Below are 20,169 nucleotides of genomic sequence, written 5' to 3' on the forward strand. Positions count from 1 at the left end.
TGATGGTGCATTGGGCACTGTATCATACAAATGCAGTGTTATATTGATCGTTAACACATGAAGGAAAGGTGATCGGCCCTCCGCTTCAGGTCCAGGTTATAATCAACAAGTATTATGAACAATAATAATGAGCAAATATTGTGTAATAGTCAGCACGCTCGGCTACCGTACTGGAGGTCCCGGGTTCGGTTCCCAGGAGAGAAAAATAAATATAAATGTTTTTTTCACTTTAAAAAGTACATATGGTAAGAAGAAATTACTTTTTATAAAAGCGGCATGCTAAGAAGATATACTAGACATATCCGATATGCGAGAGTTCATTTGAACAGATTGACATTTAGGAGGCGTACGTGATACGCCTACATTATTATAATGTGTATTATAAAATGTAGTTACGTTCTATAAAGCAGAGCAAGTTCGTTTTGATATCAGTTGATCATTAACCTTATTCTTCTACATAATATTAAATTACAGGTGATCAATGATCAGTTGCCCTTTATTGAGCTGTTGACCTCGGCATTCTGATCGCAGAAAGTTGCGTATACGATATCACGTTACTGCAAAGAAGACGAAGAAAAATAATCGAGGTATATTAACATAATATTGTATTCTCCCATTTTCGTAAAATATATAAATATTTCTTACAGTACCTTCTAAGGAGCTCTAGAACGTCAAACGATTTATATTCGTTCGCCTGTCGATCGTTTTTATATCAATTTTCTAGACCAATCGTCGGCAAACTTACTAGTCAACAGAGCCAAATATCCACAATACAACGAATGAGATTTCTTTAGGGAGTCACATTTCTTAAAATTAAAGGTAGAAACATCGTTGATTAACTTATTAAATTTTAAATAACTTTAGTGTCTTAAATAAACTAAGAGTATATTCAACAAAACTTGGTATACTGAACAATGATATTCTTAATTGATATAAATTACAGGTAAATATTAATAAGTAAGGTATCCATAAACTGAAATTATGACAATGACTGACAAACACTTAAAGTGAACTATGGCTTTAAACCTCATTGAAAAGTTGTTTTTATTTTTGGTACAATTCCAGATTCTCATCAATAATACGATTTCTCGTTCTTCTCTTTAGTTTGTCAGCTGGATCCGATTACAACCCGACGTTGGCCGGTACACAGACGCCTACACAACCCCAACCAGCACAGCAGACAGACACGGAACAATGCCGAGGCATTTGCAGAAAATGTCCAGTTGTCTCAACCTTTATTAATTGATATTCTGTTACGAATCCTTTCCTAAACAAACCTATCACAATCCTAAAAAAATCATGAAAAATAAATAATTCCAACTCTCAACCTAGCACAAAATCCTTACCACAACAAAGAAAGACATTCCAGGAGTCAAAAATCATGTCTTCCGACAAACTAAGTGTGGGTCGCACTCAAGGGGCTAAAGAACCGCCCGTGACTCTCGAGCCAGGGTTTGTTATCCACTGTTCCAAGTCGCTCATAAGAGAGTTTGATTAGAACATAAATCAAATGAAGATATATTATAGAATAGAGAACAGACACTCATTCAGTTATGAATTAGCTCACTCAATGTAATGTCAAACATAGAGCTTTTGACTTTTGTGAAAGTTATGGCAAGAAAACAAATACTGATTTAAACTGCATTTGATAATTATTTACCAATCTCAATAATACCAACCACACGAAATCCCAGAAGACAGACATTCCGAATATACCACGCAAAAAATATTTATAAACTAACAAGTTATAAACTTGATTCAATTTCACCTGTGAGAAAAAAACAACTTGTCTGTAAGACAGTACACGTTTCGGTCAATACGTATGGGTCGCAATATTAAATTATAGAAAATCAATTATAAAAAAGAGCTAATGTCAGTATGGGTCAATTCAACTTACAAAAAATGATTTGAGTCATAAAGTATCGATTTAGCAATAGAATATAAAAAAATAATAAACGTAAGTTCTCCGTCTCCGCAGTGTAATGGTCAGCACCCTAGGCTACCGTTCTGGAGTTCCGGGTTCGATTTCCAGGGGGGGGGGGGTCAAATAGATATAAGTGATTCTTTTCACTGTAATATTTATTCAATATCATCCGGGACTAGTACCTGAAGCGGTGGGCTGATCACCATTCCTTCATGTGTTAATGATCAAGATAACACTGCGTTTATATGATGCAGTGCCCTATGCACCATTGGGGTGGGGTAAGGGTTTGAAGAAGAAGAAGAAGAAGAAGAAGAAGTCAATCGATTTTAATAAATTTATTCATGTTATTTTCTTTTTAATTTTCATAATCGTTGAACCTGAATAAATAAATTGGTTGATTGATCTCACCCTTTGATCGGCTACAACTGCTATGAGCTAAGTGATCTTACCAGCTATAATAAAGCAAAATAATAAATTTGACGAGCGTTCCTTTGCTGTTGCGGTATCGATGGCGTGGAATGCTCTTCCACCAGTAGTTAGAAATAGCGGGAGTGGGATGATCTTTAGAAAAAAACTAAAAACACATTTGTTTGCTAAATCATTTCCACCATAATATTTTCCCCAATTCATTCACAGTGAAGCCCCCTTGAGGTAGTATTTTACGAAAATGGCGCTTTTAAAGTTATCCAAATTTGTTATTATTATTATTATTAATAACGCTTTTGATTTACAATTTTTTTGTTTGTTTGTTTGCTTAATAATTTTCATACTCTGTTTTTCCCCTATTCAATCACAGTGAAGAGCGCCTTTGAGGTAGTATTTTAAGAAAAAGAGGCTGTATATTTTTATTGCTATTATTGAGTATTCTGCAAAATTGTAACATTAACGCTTAGCGCGACGTTATCGATAACATGATCATCGTAAAAACGCGCTATTAAAATGAGTTCAGCACAAAGCGTTGAGGCTAATTTACTGTGCAGTTTTTGGAGGTCGGGTTTGCCATATGGAATGGACAATAAGCGAGATACGGTAACTCGGACATACGCTGGCGCTGGTGAGTAGCTCTTGCATAACTGTACTTAGTCAATCAGCACTTCCGCGTGGGATATTGATCTTCAGCCGAACTATTGTAAATGAGAAAACAAAACGTTTTTGCTCTAATTTCATTAAAAAGACAATGCGTCTTAACCCTTTGAAAGCAAGAAATAAAAGTTGATTTTATATTCTATAAAATTCCCTTTAATTTGTTTAAGGCTTTTACAAGCCATGGACTATAGTCGATTTACGCGTCTGAAGGAGAAAAAAATTCGGACGACTTTAGTCGATTTACGCGTACAAATGGTTAATGGTATATAAGGCAAGATAGAATTCATTCACCGGCCGACTGCCGTAGAGGTAACACCTTTTTTCACGCCCGATTTTTAAAGAATTTGTTGGATATTTTTCTGTTTTTTTTTTTTAATAAGTATATCAATTTTTTTTTAACTCCTAACCTTTCAGTAACTCTTTTCTTTTCAAAACCATATAATTATTTATAAGAAAAACTTATTTTTCAAAGCAAAAACGGCGTTTTAAGATAAAAATCAACTACTAAAATGTTACCTGGATTTAGAGAAAATTAAATGAAAACTTAACCAAAACGAATGTTTAAAAAAAATACGCCAGTATCTTAAAACATGATATAGCTCTCACCGTCAGAATAAGTCATCACATTTCTCTGATTGTAACTTAATGCAATGAAGACGAAAAGCTATGTTTTCAAATATTTTCGAAGTGAATCTTCATGATCAATATTTGGACAAAATTGAGGGTGAAATTTCAAGAAAGCGTCACATTTACCAGGCACATTTCATCACATGACAGAGAAGAGAGATATAACGCAGAAAGAAGAAAGATAACTTTACATTTCGACGCCACGGGGGTGGAGCGAAAGAGAGCGATGTATACACAACGATACGAAGCAATAGAATAAGATAGTGCGATAGACGCGTGCGTTGCAGATGTACACAACAGACGCTATATATGAACAGTGAGGTACCACGCGTTGAGTAAGTAATATTTATCGTTGTGTTTTGTAATTATTTAAGCTTTTTCTTTCATTAAAAAAAACTGAATTATGGACATATATCTCATATTTTGGTTGTTATAAATCATTAATATCAGTACATATCAATGAGAGTTTAAATTTATGTATTAATTTTAAGTTAAACACAGATTTTTTGAGTCTTGTTGTATTTTAAGATTAAAAAAATAAGTGTTTGATTAAAAAATTAATGCATAAATTAAAATGGAGTTCTACAAATTAAACGCCAAATCAATAAATAATTATAGAGAGTTTAAATATTGAATAAACAGTATATTTTTATGGAAATTTTATATTGTTGTATATCTTTTGAGATGCTCTTTTTGTGTCTCACACTAAATTATTTATTTTATTGTTCTTCTTATTCATTATTTTTTTCTAATATTTTGTGGTGCATTTCATAAATTTCATAAAATTATACAACAAAAAGCCTTGTTCTCAATTAATTTTATTTTGGTAATATTTCCTAATTGGCTTCATAAAACACCTTTTATTCTTCTGTAATGGGTGGTATCTATCCATCCCCGGAGAAGACAAGGTATCAAAGAAAATGGTATTAAAATAAAAGTGACTACAAACAAAGATGTGTATTATTAATTTTTTAAAGGTTTGTTTTTAAGCAAAGAAAGCCCGTTACATTAATATCATGATATTTACAGTAATATATAATAAGCTGGCCAGCAGGAATTAATGCAGGCATTGCTTCCTGCTTGTATGCACCGCTACAATGTATAGCGTATAGTCTGTACGCTGCACACTGCAGTTCCGTTATCTCATGTTCCTGCGAGAAGGTACATCATATCTGCAATTTGTTTGGGAATGCAGTAAAGTAGTTAGCTTGGGATGTCGACAAATATTGCGTTATTGAACCGATAATTCGGGAATACTGTTTTGAATATATTGAATATTTAAATGTCAAAAGCTGGACACTCTTCCAAGCTACCATTTATTTTATTTTGTTTGGAAATTCTAAAGCTTGTACGTAAAAAAAGTTAGATTGACAATGATAAAAGCCACTTAAATAATTACACATATCGCTCACTCCTTTCAAGAACGTCATAAATAAAAAAAACTTGATTTTTCAGGAGAACGTTTAAAGTTTATAGATATAATACAATGTATTAAAAATAAATATTAGGCCACTTATTGAACTTTTTACTGTACAACAGATCTTTTTAGGTAAAACCTGAAGGTTTTTTCTCCATTTGAAAAATATTTAGTATATTTAAAAAAAAAATTAAACAATACCTTTTCTTCAAAATGCAAAAAAAAACACTTTGTGCCCTGTAGCGGGTAAATATTAAGTTAAAAATATGCCTCTTTTGCTGGGATACAGTAAATTTTCTAGGCATTCCGAAAACATGCACAACTGAAAATTGACATTTTTTATTTATGACGTTCTTGAAAGGAGTGAGCGATATGTTATGAATACTGTATATGAAGAAAGAAGAGAGAGAATGAAAGTGAACCATAAAGAAGAAGAAAAAGAGAGAGAGAGAGAGAGATTTTGTCCTCATCCCGGTATTCATACAGGTGTATTACATTCTAAATAACTCAGGGCTTACGACCTGTCAAAGGCTGGTTAAGTGATCATTTTACACACATTCACCATGATTGACAACCACACTATTAGAATTTTTGGAACTCCTAGATATTATATATTGATCAATCTCATGACATAGTACATATGAGTTCACAACAGCCATCTACCATATGTTGGATTGAGGAAAGCTTTTGTTTAGCAGAGACCCTTTTTGGACACACTCAAAATGATGTAAATTTTAGTGTTTAAAATCAGTCGTAAAATATATTTCCAGAATTCATGCGTGTTTTCGTGAGGGCATTCAAAACACAAGACTGCCAGATAAAACGTTTTATATTCAATGGGCGTTCTGAGTGATGCTTATTTGTCTAAATTTGAGAATAATTGATAGATTGAAGATCTCAGCAAGTAACCAGTGTTATGTAAAGCCAGCTATCTGTTACAGCTGAGGTTGTTCATCTGCAATCATTTTAAACTGCGTCATGTGGCAGGTTATTTTCCGAATAATCTGTACATGGATCATAATCGATTAATCTGTATCTGCATTTGAATATATGTAATCAATACTGTATCTACTCATCACATCAAATAAACAACGGATTTTGTAACATACGAAATAACATAACATGATATATATTATGCAAAGTCGGTTTAAACCTTTTCAAATACTTTAAAACCAAATTATTTTTATAAACATTTTTTTGCAGTTTAAAATAGTTGAACTCAACATATGCAATGCAAGAAGTGTTTATTTGAAGAGCAAACCTAGCATTTAAAAGTAAAAAATAACCCAATGTTATTTGCTAGTATTTATTTGGCGCGATAAAGTGTTAAAGAGAAAAATTAAACTGCAAGAGACAATAATAATTTCTTGAATGTTTTTTTTTTGCAAATACTTTGTGTCACATTTTATAAAACCGTATAAAATAAAACTAAAACTTTGTTTTTAATTAGTTTTATTTTTGGTAATTTTCTCCAACCAGTTTAGTCAAAGAATCTTGTCATCTTCAGGGGTAGACATTTACTAAATCTAAAACCGTGAAATATTTCTATCGCGTAGTCGGATTTTCAACCATTTTTTCTTCTTCATAAATATGATATTAGTCAAATATAATAATAATTTTGGATAATTTATATAGCGCCATTTTAACGGAGCTTTGCTGTGATTAAATTGGGGAAAAGGAAAATTACGAAAATGATTTAGCAAATAAATGCGTTTTTAGTATTATCTATTCTAAAGATCAAGTATGGTAGATAGTTGCTTTATGATTGTTGAGGGTTTAACCGTTTTAATTTTCCGAATGATCTTATAGATTATAGACTATAATGCAATAAAATAAAATAAAACCAAATATCGTGGTTGAATTAACAGAAGAGCTGGGGTTACGACCACAATTTAGAGTTAAACTTGGCATTAATAGCTTGTTTTATTACTGATGCATGTACGCGTATGGTAAACGCTAGGTACGTTAATGGTTTCGGTTAGTTTCAGAGTAAACAGTAAAACAGAACTTGAGAATGTTGATTACATATCGCGTACGTGAACCAGCACGTAAAACAAACGTGCCCGGGTATTATTCTATTGTGCAATATAAAAGCAGTTACCTAAATGGTTCCTAAAAATGGTGTAGGGTAACGCAGAACTGAGATGTAACTCGGAGATAAGAAAATAAGACATTGTGTCTCGCAGTTGGACACAAAATAATTATATGTTTTAGAATAGGCGTTGCGTAGGCAACACACATCACGTCAATGTCAAGTTGAATAGCGCTAAAGCACGCAGTGAAAATAACAAATTGAGTATTATTTACCTCTGCAAGTGTAAAAGGGGAATAGTTTATAACACGTAGCTTAATTTTCGTTAAATCCAGTTAATATTTTTTTAAACTCGCCTGCGGCGACTACCAACGTTTTTTAAGCGTTGATATTGACTGCAATCAGACGTCCATATACTTTATTTTTGTTGTATATTATAAACATTGTTAACTTTTTGGTATGGTAATATAACACTCTCCTTAACATTCATCATTCATCGTTCACTTTGTGAATTTATAATTTTATTTTTGTATTAATGCCAGACCGAAACAATTTCATTTTGATCTACATTTGACCCGATGATGGAATGATTATTCCGAAACCGGTTGTCACGAAGTAGTGTTTTTTTAAAAGGTATTAATGATGGGGAGAGTGTCCAAAATGCAATAATGTCCATCTATGTTGAGATATTCTTCCTGGTTCCATCCCAACTTATCGTCTTTGTAGACTGTTGGGGTCAGCTCTCCTCGTCCTAGGGTTGTAGGTCCTTCTGTCCTGGACAACGTGTCACCTATGCCATGCCTTCGAATCGTGTTTTCTTTCTGCAGCATTTATGAAATCTTTGGTGTTCCTCTTGATGTCGTTCGAGGAAGATCCATTGCGATTGCCTGGTCCACAATATGATCAGGTTCTTTGCGTCCTATGTGCCCATACCACCTCAATTGCCTTTCCTCTACCTTACTATTAATGTTTGTTACACCCAGGCAACACGAATGCGTGAACTCTTTGTTTTGTTTCTAAGGACACTCCAGCTGGCCATCTAAGCATTCGCATTTCAGCAGTTTCTAGTTGCCTAGAGACGGTGTTACACATCCTCCAGCATTCGGAGCCATCGAAGAGTGCCAATATGACAACTGTTTGGTGGACTTTTTTTCCCTTTAGCTTGGCTGGCATTTTGGGGCATAAGGACAGCCATTACGGATTATTACACTTATACATTACGCTTAGAACGTATTATATTTTATATTTCGTTTTGTCTCTAAGGATCTCTAAAGACTCTATGTTGAGATGTTAATAATAAAGGGTCCGCCAAATACCTTTTTTTTTTGAAAATGCTATAAAAAAAAAACTACTGAATATTTTCTCAAATTTCTTTTTTTATTTATAAGTACAATCCTTCCGGTTAATAATGGAAAATAATTTCATTCAAATGGCTGCCTCGGCTGGCCATGCAGTAGCCTACACGATCGGTCCAATTTTTAAGCACATTATCGATTGTGTGCAGCTGTATTTCACCAATGGCTTCACGAATATTGTCCTTTAAAGCGTCAATTGTCTCTGGCTTGTCGGCGTAACATTTATCTTTGAGGGCACCCCACAAATAATAGTCCAACGGTGTCAAATCGCAGCTCCGAGGTGGCCAAACGACATCAGCTCTGCGGCTGATAATGCGATCTTCAAAAACAGGGCGCAAAACATCGAGTGCAGCTTCGGCTGTGTGGCACGTAGCGCCGTCCTGTTGAAACCAAATGTTGCCAATATCCTCCTCTTCAATTTTTGTGAACAAAAATCCGTTCAACATGGCCCGATAACGATCGCCATTGACTGTAACGGCCACTCCTTGCTCATTTTCAAAGAAAAATGGCCCAATTATGCCTCTGGACCAAAATCCGCACCAAACAGTGACTCGTTTTGGGTGTACCGGCTTTTCAATGTATGCGTGCGGGTTTTCTGTGCCCCAAATACGACAATTTTGCTTGTTTACATACCCGCCAAGATCAAAATGAGCTTCATCCGAAAAGATGATTTTTTTGGCAAAATCGGCATCTTCTGTAAGTCGATCGCAGGCCCACTCAGCGAAGCGAAAACGCATTGGATGGTCAGTTGGCTTCAACTCCTGAACCAATTGGACTTTGTATGGCGTCATACCAAGGTCTTTATGCAAAATTCGTCTCAATGATGTCTCCGAAATGTTCAATTGTTGAGAACGACGGTGAATTGATGTTGATGGCGCTTCACGCACACTTTCTGCCACAACATCGATATTCTCGGGTGTACGCACTGTTTTTGGCTTTTCACGCTTTGGTTTATCGATGAGGATGCCAGTTTCTTTCACTTTTTTCACAAGATAACGAACATACGGAGCTGACGGTGCTTCTCTTCTTCCAAAAACCGTACGCAATTTTCGCACACATTCTGCAACATTACCATGATTTTCAAAGTAATGTCGCAATATTTCCCAGCGTTGTTCAAGCGTATACACAACCATATTCGCTCAGCGGAAGGATAAAACTAATTATCTGTCAAATCAGACATGAGCTAAGTGTTACCATTCACGAAATAAGCACTAGTTGAAAAAAAAAACTTTAGATGGCGGACCCTATATATGAATTGAATTAATAATTTAACAATACAGTAATATCTTGTTCGAGCTCTCTTCAGAAGAACTACACTTGGAGAAGCTTCCTAGTCATTATTCGTATTCACGTATTCATTCGATTCTTATTAAGAAATTTAATCAGCGCGTGAGATGGCCATAATTAGCACTATATAAAAAACGTCGACGGGTCGATGATGTATCAATCAAAAATGAAGAGTTCGATTACAAATTACATTTCATCAATCTTGTGGAATACTATCTCGGTCGTGTCGGCTGTTTCAATACGACATCAACGGTACCATGGACTGTGTCGGTATTACTATAGATATCCGAATTGTACCTTCTAGGTGCCTATTACTCCGTACAAATTATAGATTTAACGGATTTTCACACATTTAACTATCGTGATTATTAATTATTACCATTATGCACTGTGTGATTATACATTAGGAATGCAAGATTGACCAATTGAGGGAAAATATTTCTAATAATAACGCAACAAACTCAGAGCTTTTTAAAATAAAATATTGATGTATCAGTTTCACATAATAAAATAACAACTACTTATGTAATTTTTCCTACATTCATTTTATTTGACCAGCAACCGGGTTTCGTCGTAACTGACATCATCAGACATTTTGATTTTTCTGAAATTTCGTGTGGAGATTGTGATAAAAATATATAGGCCAAACCGCGAGAAATTTAAAGATTAGAATTAAAGAACATCGTAGCGGTCTTGTCAGTAATTATTTTTCGGAATTTGCAAATCACATAATAGATACAAATCACTCATTCCACTCTCATAAATTAAAATGATTACACCTTGTTCCACATAACGGATTATTTAAATAATAATAATAATTTAAATAATAATAATTTATTAAATAATATATTGTTTCAAAATTCTTCACCTTTGCTTTCCTTTTTTCCTTTGTTTTCAAACTACGTCCCTTGACTAACCCCCTCCCCTAACTTTACCCTCTCCTTATTTATAGAACAATTTTATATTTTATATTTTAGTTACTATACAGACCTGAATGATGGAAGTTCAACTTCCGAAACAAGTAGTCTTTAATAAAACTCAAATGGTATAAAACAAGTGTTTTCTTTTATCATTGTAAATGCTTATGATATTAAATGGAAAAAATCACGATTTCGTTATAATTTTCTTATCTGAATGCAGAATAAAACTTGATGCAATTCTCCCTAGAAGTGCTATTCATAAGCGGATAATGAAAGTGGGATCTGAAAAAGATTGCAACATTCAGCCATGTCGTATTTGATTGCATAAACAATTTTCTCACATTATAATTTTTAAATAATTTTTGTAAAATATTTCTTCGGCACAGGAAAACTCAGTGAGGCCACATTATTATATGATGAAATAAATAACATTTATAAACAAAACACTATTTTATTTATTTATTTTTAGCTCTTGATGACAACAAATGTAGTTCTCGAAACTGGTCGTGTGTATACATTAATAAAACTCAAGCAAGAGTTTAATTTTCATGACAAATAAAATAATTTTTTATCCAAAAGTATTCCCTTTTTATTTTGTGTTTTTTTTATATTGAAAATTCTACTTAAAAGTATTAAAGAAAACACTTGTTTTTTTTACCACTTGAGTTTGTATAAAAAACACAAGTGATTTCTTTAATTATTTCAACATGTCCTACCACAAAGTAAATGCCGAAACAATAAATAAAATATAATTCTACTTATTTTCTATGAGAAATTAAATAAATATCAAAGCGACTTCCGATGACAAGGCAATAGTATGTAATGAATAATTGACAAAAAATTAAATAATCATACGTCTACAGAGATTTTTTACATAATCTAATATAATAATACACGTAAAATTAATAGTGATTTATTACCCATATATCGACACGCGAAGTTCAATGCACTCGATACGCACATGCAATATGTGTACTAATATAACAGCGCATTTTTAAATTGCTACAATTTTACTGGAAATATTCCCGTATAATTATTAACATATTTGTGAAGGTAACCCAGTCTCCGTTCCCGACCCAGTAACCATATGCAGCCGGTCGGTCAGCGCCATTGCTGCGTGAAATTATGACAGTTAACCAAAAAATATTTATCTTGGATTGAGAACATTGTTGAAGCCTGCCGTTAAGGGTGTACTCTCAAATATACTAAGTCCGACCGGCTGCGCGAGAAGCCACACGTGTTGTCCGCGGACATTTTTTTTTTAAATATACATGTATTGGAATTTGGCGAGTAATATTTTTTTATCTTAACTCTTTACCTTTCAATAATTAACCATTTAATTCTTTCGAAGAAAATCTTAAATTTTCAATACAAAAACAGCGTTTAGAGACTGATATCTCATAACGTACGAATTCAGAACGCGACCGGCCGCGCTAGGGGCCAGACGTGTTTCCGCGCAATATTTAAAAAAATATGTATATTTTCAAAACTGACGTTTGAAAAACACATCCGCGACATGCAATTCTAAAGTCAGGTGAAGTCTGCAATTTTGTTGATAGCTGTCAATGTCGATGTTTTTCAACGAATATCGTTGTCAAATAAACTAATTATCACACTATTATTCAAAAAGTAATAAACATATAAAAATGTGACCATTATAGGATATATATACACAAGTTACAAAAAATTAAGAAGTGTGATTATCAAACTCCACCGACAAGGCACACAAGGTGGCTATTTTCAATATGTTTACATTTATATATTAAAAAAAATAAATGAATGAAGTTTATGAAAAAAAACATGGGTAGAATAGTGAATGTAATATGTGTACAAAGTGATCACATAAACCAGCCCATGACAGGTCTTAAACCCTGTTAAGATATAGTAAAAGTATTTCCTACCACCATAAGGCTTCATTAATAACCTTTATTGCTCAGCTGTCTCTTCAATGAAGGCGCCTATCTCAGTTAATTTTGGGGGAGGGGCCAAATAATAAATTTCACATTGATGGACGGGTTTCCGAATAGGCCCTCATCACGTACACTTTTACGTAAGACGGTAACATCAAATTAGCGGAAGTAGTACGTGTTATGAATTCATTTCATAATCAAGCTTCTAAAACAGTGATGTGAGAAAAAAATAACAAAATAGGGAAAAAAGCATCTCAATATGGCATTGCGAAAATCTAAAAACTTCTTTCCCATGAGTTTAAATCATCTGTTAAAAATATTTGGATAAAATAGTTAATTGGTCATAAAAGGTAAGTTAAGTAATTATTTCCCTACCCACTAAAAACGTGTTTTGATTAATATCACATTCAAAAATATAAGACAGCGATTTCCATAACTATTGAAATAAATCAACAATGTGAGATTTTCAAAATACATATCGCTCACTCCTTTCAACAACGTCAATTATAAAAATCGTCAATTTTTAGTTGTGCATGTTTTCGGAATGCCCAGAAAATGTACTATATCCCAGCAAAAGAGGCATATTTTTAACTTAATATTTACCCGCTACAGGGCAGAAAATGTTGTTTTTGCATATTAAAGAAAAGGTATTGTTTAATTATTTTTTTAAATATACTAAATATTTTTCAAATGAGAAAAAAGATTCAGGCTTTACCTAAAAAGATCTGTTGCACAGTAAAAAGTTCAATAAGTGGTTTGATATTTATTTTTAATACATTTTATTATATTTTTAAACTTTAAAAACTCAAGTTTTTTGATATGTGACCTTGTTGAAAGGAGTGAGCGATATGAGTATCTAAAATAATCACAAATTAAACTTTATTTTTAATTTAAATAAAGTATTTTTCGGTACCTACTTTAAGATTGAAGATGATGTTCACGTTCAATTATGGGTCATTTTATGAACACGCGTATTGAACATTCAAAGGGTATTTTTACGATTCTATTTTTGAATTAAAGTATCAAGTTTAAAATTAGAAATAAGGAAGTGTTCTGTTTTAAAAATAAAGCAATATGAAAGAGCCTGTTATTATTTTTAAAATTTATTTAAAAAAATAATACGTACGGTTGATATAATAAATAAGTTATAATAATAGATCTTTACACTGCGAAAATCATTAATGACTATAAATTAACAAATGGTGAACAAACGCATTTTCCAGCGTTAATATGACATTCAATAATACAATTAAAAAATACCTGCGATGGTTAAGACACGTGGAACGGATGAGTGAGGAAAGAACCTTAGAACAAATCTATGAGGCGAATTTAGTTGAAAAAGGAGCAGAGCAAGACCGAGGAAAACTCGGCATAATCAAGTATTTCAAATACTTGAATTTGGTCAGATCAGGTATCGGAATAATCGCCGGAGATGAGTGTGGAAGAGGAGAAGAATGTTTGCAAAACAGATTGGTGTTGTATTTTATCTGACTACATCTGCGGTGAAGCGGCGTTGTGGTTTGTTAGTTATTTTTTATTTAAATTTTACTTGGTGAATACTACTACATATTTATAATAATCCATGAATATCGTGCATTCAACATCATTATCTGAATTTATCGAAACACGTGTCATAATAGACTTTAAGAAAGTGTTATTTAGCTATTATTTTTATTAAAAATGGGTAAATAATACTACAAAGTGACTAACGAATGAATCACTTAATGAAAAATTATACCTAATAGAATCATAAATATGATTATAATATTACATGGAAAGTATTTCTGCGATTCAAAAAACATTTATCTTACGAGTATGCGAGGAAAAACTATATTTGCTCTTCGAAAGGTATTTTTATATTTGCGCATTACAGCAACTTTTTAAAAATTGCGCAAAATATTGACTCAGCTTTGCTCTCCATTGCAGATGGACCCAGATGGTCCGACGAACATTTTTGGCATATCTCCGATTATGAAGAAATATCACACTACACTACGGTACAACGAGTTCATCGCCTCCACGAAGACATCCCCCATAATCCAAAAAATATGATACAATATTAATGCACTTCAAATCGAATTATAGGTTATACCACTATTATTATCGGAGTTACGTATTACAAAGGCTACGCTTTTTTATAAGCAACTGCTATCATTTGAATATAAACGATATATATTTATGCGAAACGTACTTTGATGTTGGTATACATACATGTACATAATATTAGATCACATCTTGGTTGAATTAACGCATTATAAAGAAGTTATGTATTTTTTTTACCGAGGTAGCGAGTCTAATAATCATATTGAAGAAATGCGTATTTCTACTCCGTTAGATATTTTTAAACTAAAACAATATTTTGCGAATATAAGCAAAAGTTTAAAAGATTTTATTTTAAAATAATAACTAGAACAAATATCCAGTTGATACGTCAAATTTGTAGAAAAAAGGCGCATTAAAAATGGCGGAAAAGCACGTACATGATAATTGAACTAACGCATTGATATAACTAAAACAAAAATGTAAACACAAAAACCATTTTGAAACGTTTTGAATTCGAATTTCGAAAGTAGTATAATGAATTTAACCGGATGAGGGACTAGCGATTATCGGCCAAAATTTTTCGTTTCAATTCCAAATTTTAAATGCAATTAATTGTAACAAAAGGTGGGTAAGATCTGGTTATTCAGAAGATCCGCATCAAGATTAAATGATGGATCTTTCGCCGGACAAGGGAGAATTATAGACGACTCGTTGGTTCATAAGTTCACTAATAAATTGTGGAATGAGGATCTAAACGATCTTGCTGGGAAATGTTGTTATTATGAAACCTTACCTTTTCTCGAAATTTTATAAGATGACCTTTTTTAGTCTTTCGCTTAGAAATTTGCGAATAGTATCGACGACGAAGAAGAGATAAATTTTACTAACGTGAACCTTACTTTTTTTCTTATAAAATTCACGAATCTAAAAAAAACTAACTAACCATCACGCCGCTTCTCAGCAGGGGTAGGCAGAGACAACAGAACGCCACACCACTCTGTCTTTGCAAACATTTCACGAATCTGTGATTCGGTAAACGAAATTGGGATCCGTTCACTCAATCAATGTATGTAAATGAACGCGTCATTGACATCTGGTAGTTCACGAACGACCCAAGTTTAATTTTATACGCGCAATCATGGCAATCTGAACATAAATTGCAATTTGAACATCCGGATCCCAACACTTAGACCACTTTTTACGTTGATTTTATTCAATTATTCGCTGGAAACAGACAAGTTGCATCTTAAAAGTGAAAAAAGAAACGACCTTAAATTTGGCGGGAGATCCGATTTATTTGGAACGCAATGGGCGCGGAATACATTATGCATAGAAAGCGAAAGATGGAACACAATTAGGCTATCGGTGATCAATTTTGAGAAAGTTCTAGGACGGCCAATTTTTGTTGGCAGGTACCTACTTCAATACGTACAAGGATTTGGGGTCAACGGGCTAATGCTGTTTGATTATTGACAGTAATAAAATAATTTGTTGAATACCTACGTCTATGAGCCCACGTATCCGGATCTCTCCCAAAATGGCGAATAAATCAATTCTATTCAATACCAGAGGTATGTAGTAGAAATAATTGTTGATGAGTATTTAATAATTGCGTCACGAATACGAGAGTTTATTCTCGAATCGTAATAGACGTCTTTATTAGGCGTTCGGTAACGATTCAAGTAATTTTGATGCGGAGAAATTTACGTGCGAGATAACGTATAAATTGATTGTCAGAAAATTCAAGATAAATCATCGAAACTACTCGTAATATCTACAATTATACTCATTATATTTTTTACGGATACTGCAGGAGCTAAGTTACATCATATTTCGATTACTTAATTCATCTTCGAACGTTAAGTGATCACATTTTACTATTATTTATGACTAGGTGAAATAATAAAGGTTTAGCAAAAAATAAAACGATGAAAATATTTGACAGGGTATCTGAAATATAAAATCATTTTCACTGTCCAATAACTACAAACCGTTTATATTATCAGTAGGCATTTTCACATTTTTTATCGATACACAATTGAACACAAAAAATATCACAAGACAATCAGCACTATGATATTCTTGTAAAAATCTATCAATAAGGAAGATCTATAAATGATTAATTTTCTTATATTTCAATTGCGATAAAAAACAAACGATTCGTAACGTCATCAAGTGTGACATTTATTTTTTAAAAATCGAGAAAAAAACAAAAACAAACATTCTTGGAACCTCTGTTACCGTGGAGTTTACGTACCCTGTTGAGGCAAAATTTGAAGAAAAAATATCATGTACCTAAGTGGTGTAATCGACACGGATTTCAGGTAAGATGATCGGGGAAGGAACTCAGAGTAAAAGGGAGTTATGGTATATGGGAAAGGAAATGAAGATGGAATCGTAAGTACTGCAGTAGAAAAGGAGAATATCAGCAGTTGTTAGGGCATTCAGGGTTGCATACCTGTACTTGTAATAGCTTGAGTACGTTGTACACTCTAATATATATGACCCTATTACAAATAAATATTCACTATCAGAATAATTATTTTAGAAAATATAATATTTAGGTAATGATATACATATTATGGCTGCGAGACATGGTGCCTATCTGAAAGAGATAAGAATAGGCTGAATGCGTTTGAGATGTGGACCTATAGAAGAATGCTCGGGATATCCTGGAGAGACCACATCTCCAACGATGAGGTACTACGATTAATCGAAGAAAGAAAGCACCTACTCGCGACTATCTCCAAGAGACGCGCCGAATGGATCAGTCACGTTTTAAGAAAAGAGGGTTTCCTCCACATAATAAAAGAGGGGATGATCGAGGGAATAAATGCCAGAGGACGCCCACGGCTCGAATATCTAAGCGACTTATACGAGGACATGGGCTGCTCGATGTACGAGGAGCTGAAGAGGGTTTCGGAAAATAGACTAGAATGGCGAAGGAGATGTTATCTGTTGCTTCAGACCAATTCACAGGATTGAGACCAGAGAGAGATATATATTTAACAATACATAAAGGCGATGCAATTTTTTTGGTGCTTTTTGTCTCCAAATATCTGACTGACACTGTATATCCCCCTCAACATTCCCGTGAATCCAACACTTATTTTAAATGATTTTGTACTAAGTATTATTTCTGTATGTGAATGTAATTACATAGTATGGAGGGAAACAAGATTCATAAAGTATTTTTATAACTCATAGAACCATATGGAATGAGAACTGTTTGTCCGTGGGAGGAGCAAGTAGCCTTGAAATAAGAGTGGGAAGAGTCACATCTCATTCATAAATATTAACAAGTGCACAATAAAAGACAACACTAATGTCAGGGTTTCTAGATATGGTCAGTTGAAATGCCAAAAGAAAATAATCCTTTGATAATAAATTATTGTCATTACTATCCAAGGATTATTAAGGATAAATTCAATTAAAGATCAAGATAATACTGAGTCGATATGATGCATTGCCCTATGCACCATTGGGTGCGGATAAAGGTTAGAAGAAGATCGATATTTGTTTTTAACATAATACGTAAAACCAAATTGGTAACTTAAAAATTATTCTGGAAAAAACATGGTATCCAAATGAGAGCAAGTAAATTCAATTAAGTATTCCCTTTTGTCACTTCTATTTAACAAATAATATCAGCATGAAAAATGTCAAATTTATTATAAAGACAAAAAAAAGTAAAATACATGCATCAGAAATATATATTAATACTGTTAAAGACCCAGCATAAGCATATTAACGAAAGACTATGGAGAGCTATATTCCATATGAAGGTATGTTCCAAACCTTCATTGTAAGTTAAATGCATAACAATACCCAATCGCTGGATATAATTAAAGGAATGAGCTCTAGTAAAGACTTATAACAAGGACAACATGGCAGATTTTATTTGAAGTTGATAGCTCAATGTTGCCATCAGTTTGAATGTAAATCAGAATAAAATATTAATGTTAAAAAGAGACTTAAGTGTTCTAGAAAGAGAAAGAGATTCCTGCACAGCTGTCAGCTGTATACATATTTGTGTTCCCACTACATTTGAAAATGGAAGCATTGAATTTAGTCATGTCAATGCATCCAACATGGAAAAAAAAAATTAAAATTCAAATAGAATCTTCTAAAAATAATAGAGTAGGTACCTACATACCATAAATCCGAAATATAGAGTAGATACTAGAAATTCATTTGTTTGAACATATACATTTTTGATCTTTTCTTGTAATGATTGGATCACTTACCTTTGCCTTAGTACCGTTGGTGAGGGTATTTTCCCTTTGGAGTGTGGGAGCTGGTGCAGGGGCGGAGGCTTGAGGGGTGACTTGCTGCACGGGGCGAGGAGGGCGTGCTACAGCTTTCTGAAGGCTTTGCCTACGGGCACCCAGCATGAGCCACACATCGTCCACACGTTGCAGGACCTGTTATGAACATACAAAGCATGTAAGTTCTGTTCAAATTTCTGATTTTAGTTAGGTACCAGTTTAGGGTAATGTTAGTGGAAAAATTATTTAACCCATTTGGGAATCAAACCTCGGATCTCATGCATGGTGATTTTTGTCCAAGGCATATTAACTGTGCCAAATTTAAAATTTAGAAACATATTTAATTTTTAATTTTTTTTAAATAAAAATAGAAGAGAAAAAAGTGTTTTACATATTTCAAATTCATACTACATTTGTATTTCTGTGAGCATAAGCGGCTCATTATTAGAAATAGGTAGCAAATTCTGGTAGAGTGGGTTTGAGCCGAGAAACTTTGACTCAAGGGTCCGTGACACTAACCATGGGACCACAACCTGACACATTTAAATCAATTTAAATGTGTCGCATTGTGGTCCCGTGGTTAGTGTCGCGGACTCTTAAGTCAGAGTTTCTCGGTTCGAACTCACTCTACCACAATTTGATACCTATTTCTGATAATGAGCCGCTTAGACTCACAGAAATAGTATGAAATTGAAATATTTGTGTAAATAATAAAAACACAAATATTTCTCTTTTTGGAAAAAAAATAATGCTCTAAAGTTAAATATTTGCATTTAGATGATTTATTAAATAATATTACGAAATTTACCTGTGTTACAAGAGCTTTGGTTTCCTGAGTTGCAGATTTCATGAGCGCTTCTCTAAACTCGTGAGGCGCAGTGAGGCCAAAGTGATGAGCAGCTTCAACAAATGCTTCGAGGTTCAATAGTTCTTCTGCAGCTGTTGAAGAAGTGGTGCTACTAACAGCCAACTTTTCCACTCCTGCAGCGCACCATTGATTTGCCTGAAAAAATATGAATATATCAAATTTGCAAGCCAATAATTCGGTTAAAAAAATAAAACCGCAATTCTTTCCAGAGTAATCAAGAAAAAACAATATTAACTTTAAAAAATCACGAATGTCTATGAAATAAATGCTTACTTTATCTATTCTATCCATTAGCTCTCTTGCTTTTGCTAGTAAAAGGTGTCGTTTTTGAAATTTTTCCATTAAAAGCGAATTTGTTCTTTTCAGCTCCTCGCATTTTGATTGGATACTGTCAATCGCGCTTAGAGGATTTAACATCAAGCATTCACCTAA

At 33.4% G+C, this 20,169-nt stretch overlaps 1 protein-coding gene across 3 annotated transcripts in view; it reads right to left on the bottom strand.

The window, feature by feature from the left end:
- LOC148313815 (guanine nucleotide exchange factor DBS-like) overlaps positions 1–20,169 on the bottom strand; it is a 143,258-nt gene that overhangs the window by 68,808 nt on the left and 54,281 nt on the right. For all 3 annotated transcript variants that reach the window (XM_088256820.1, XM_088256827.1, XM_088256835.1), the window contains exons 9-11: positions 20,011–20,165; positions 19,678–19,872; positions 18,849–19,025 (exon numbers count right to left, since the gene is read on the bottom strand). In XM_088256820.1, coding sequence (XP_088112946.1) covers positions 18,849–19,025; positions 19,678–19,872; positions 20,011–20,165 — 527 coding nt within the window. The remainder of the gene's footprint in view (positions 1–18,848; positions 19,026–19,677; positions 19,873–20,010; positions 20,166–20,169) is intronic.

This window comes from Brachycentrus maculatus, unplaced genomic scaffold (assembly GCF_059751285.1).
Source record: "Brachycentrus maculatus isolate JH-2025_06_01 unplaced genomic scaffold, ASM5975128v1 h1tg000005l, whole genome shotgun sequence".
In the NCBI taxonomy this organism is placed as follows: domain Eukaryota; kingdom Metazoa; phylum Arthropoda; class Insecta; order Trichoptera; family Brachycentridae; genus Brachycentrus; species Brachycentrus maculatus.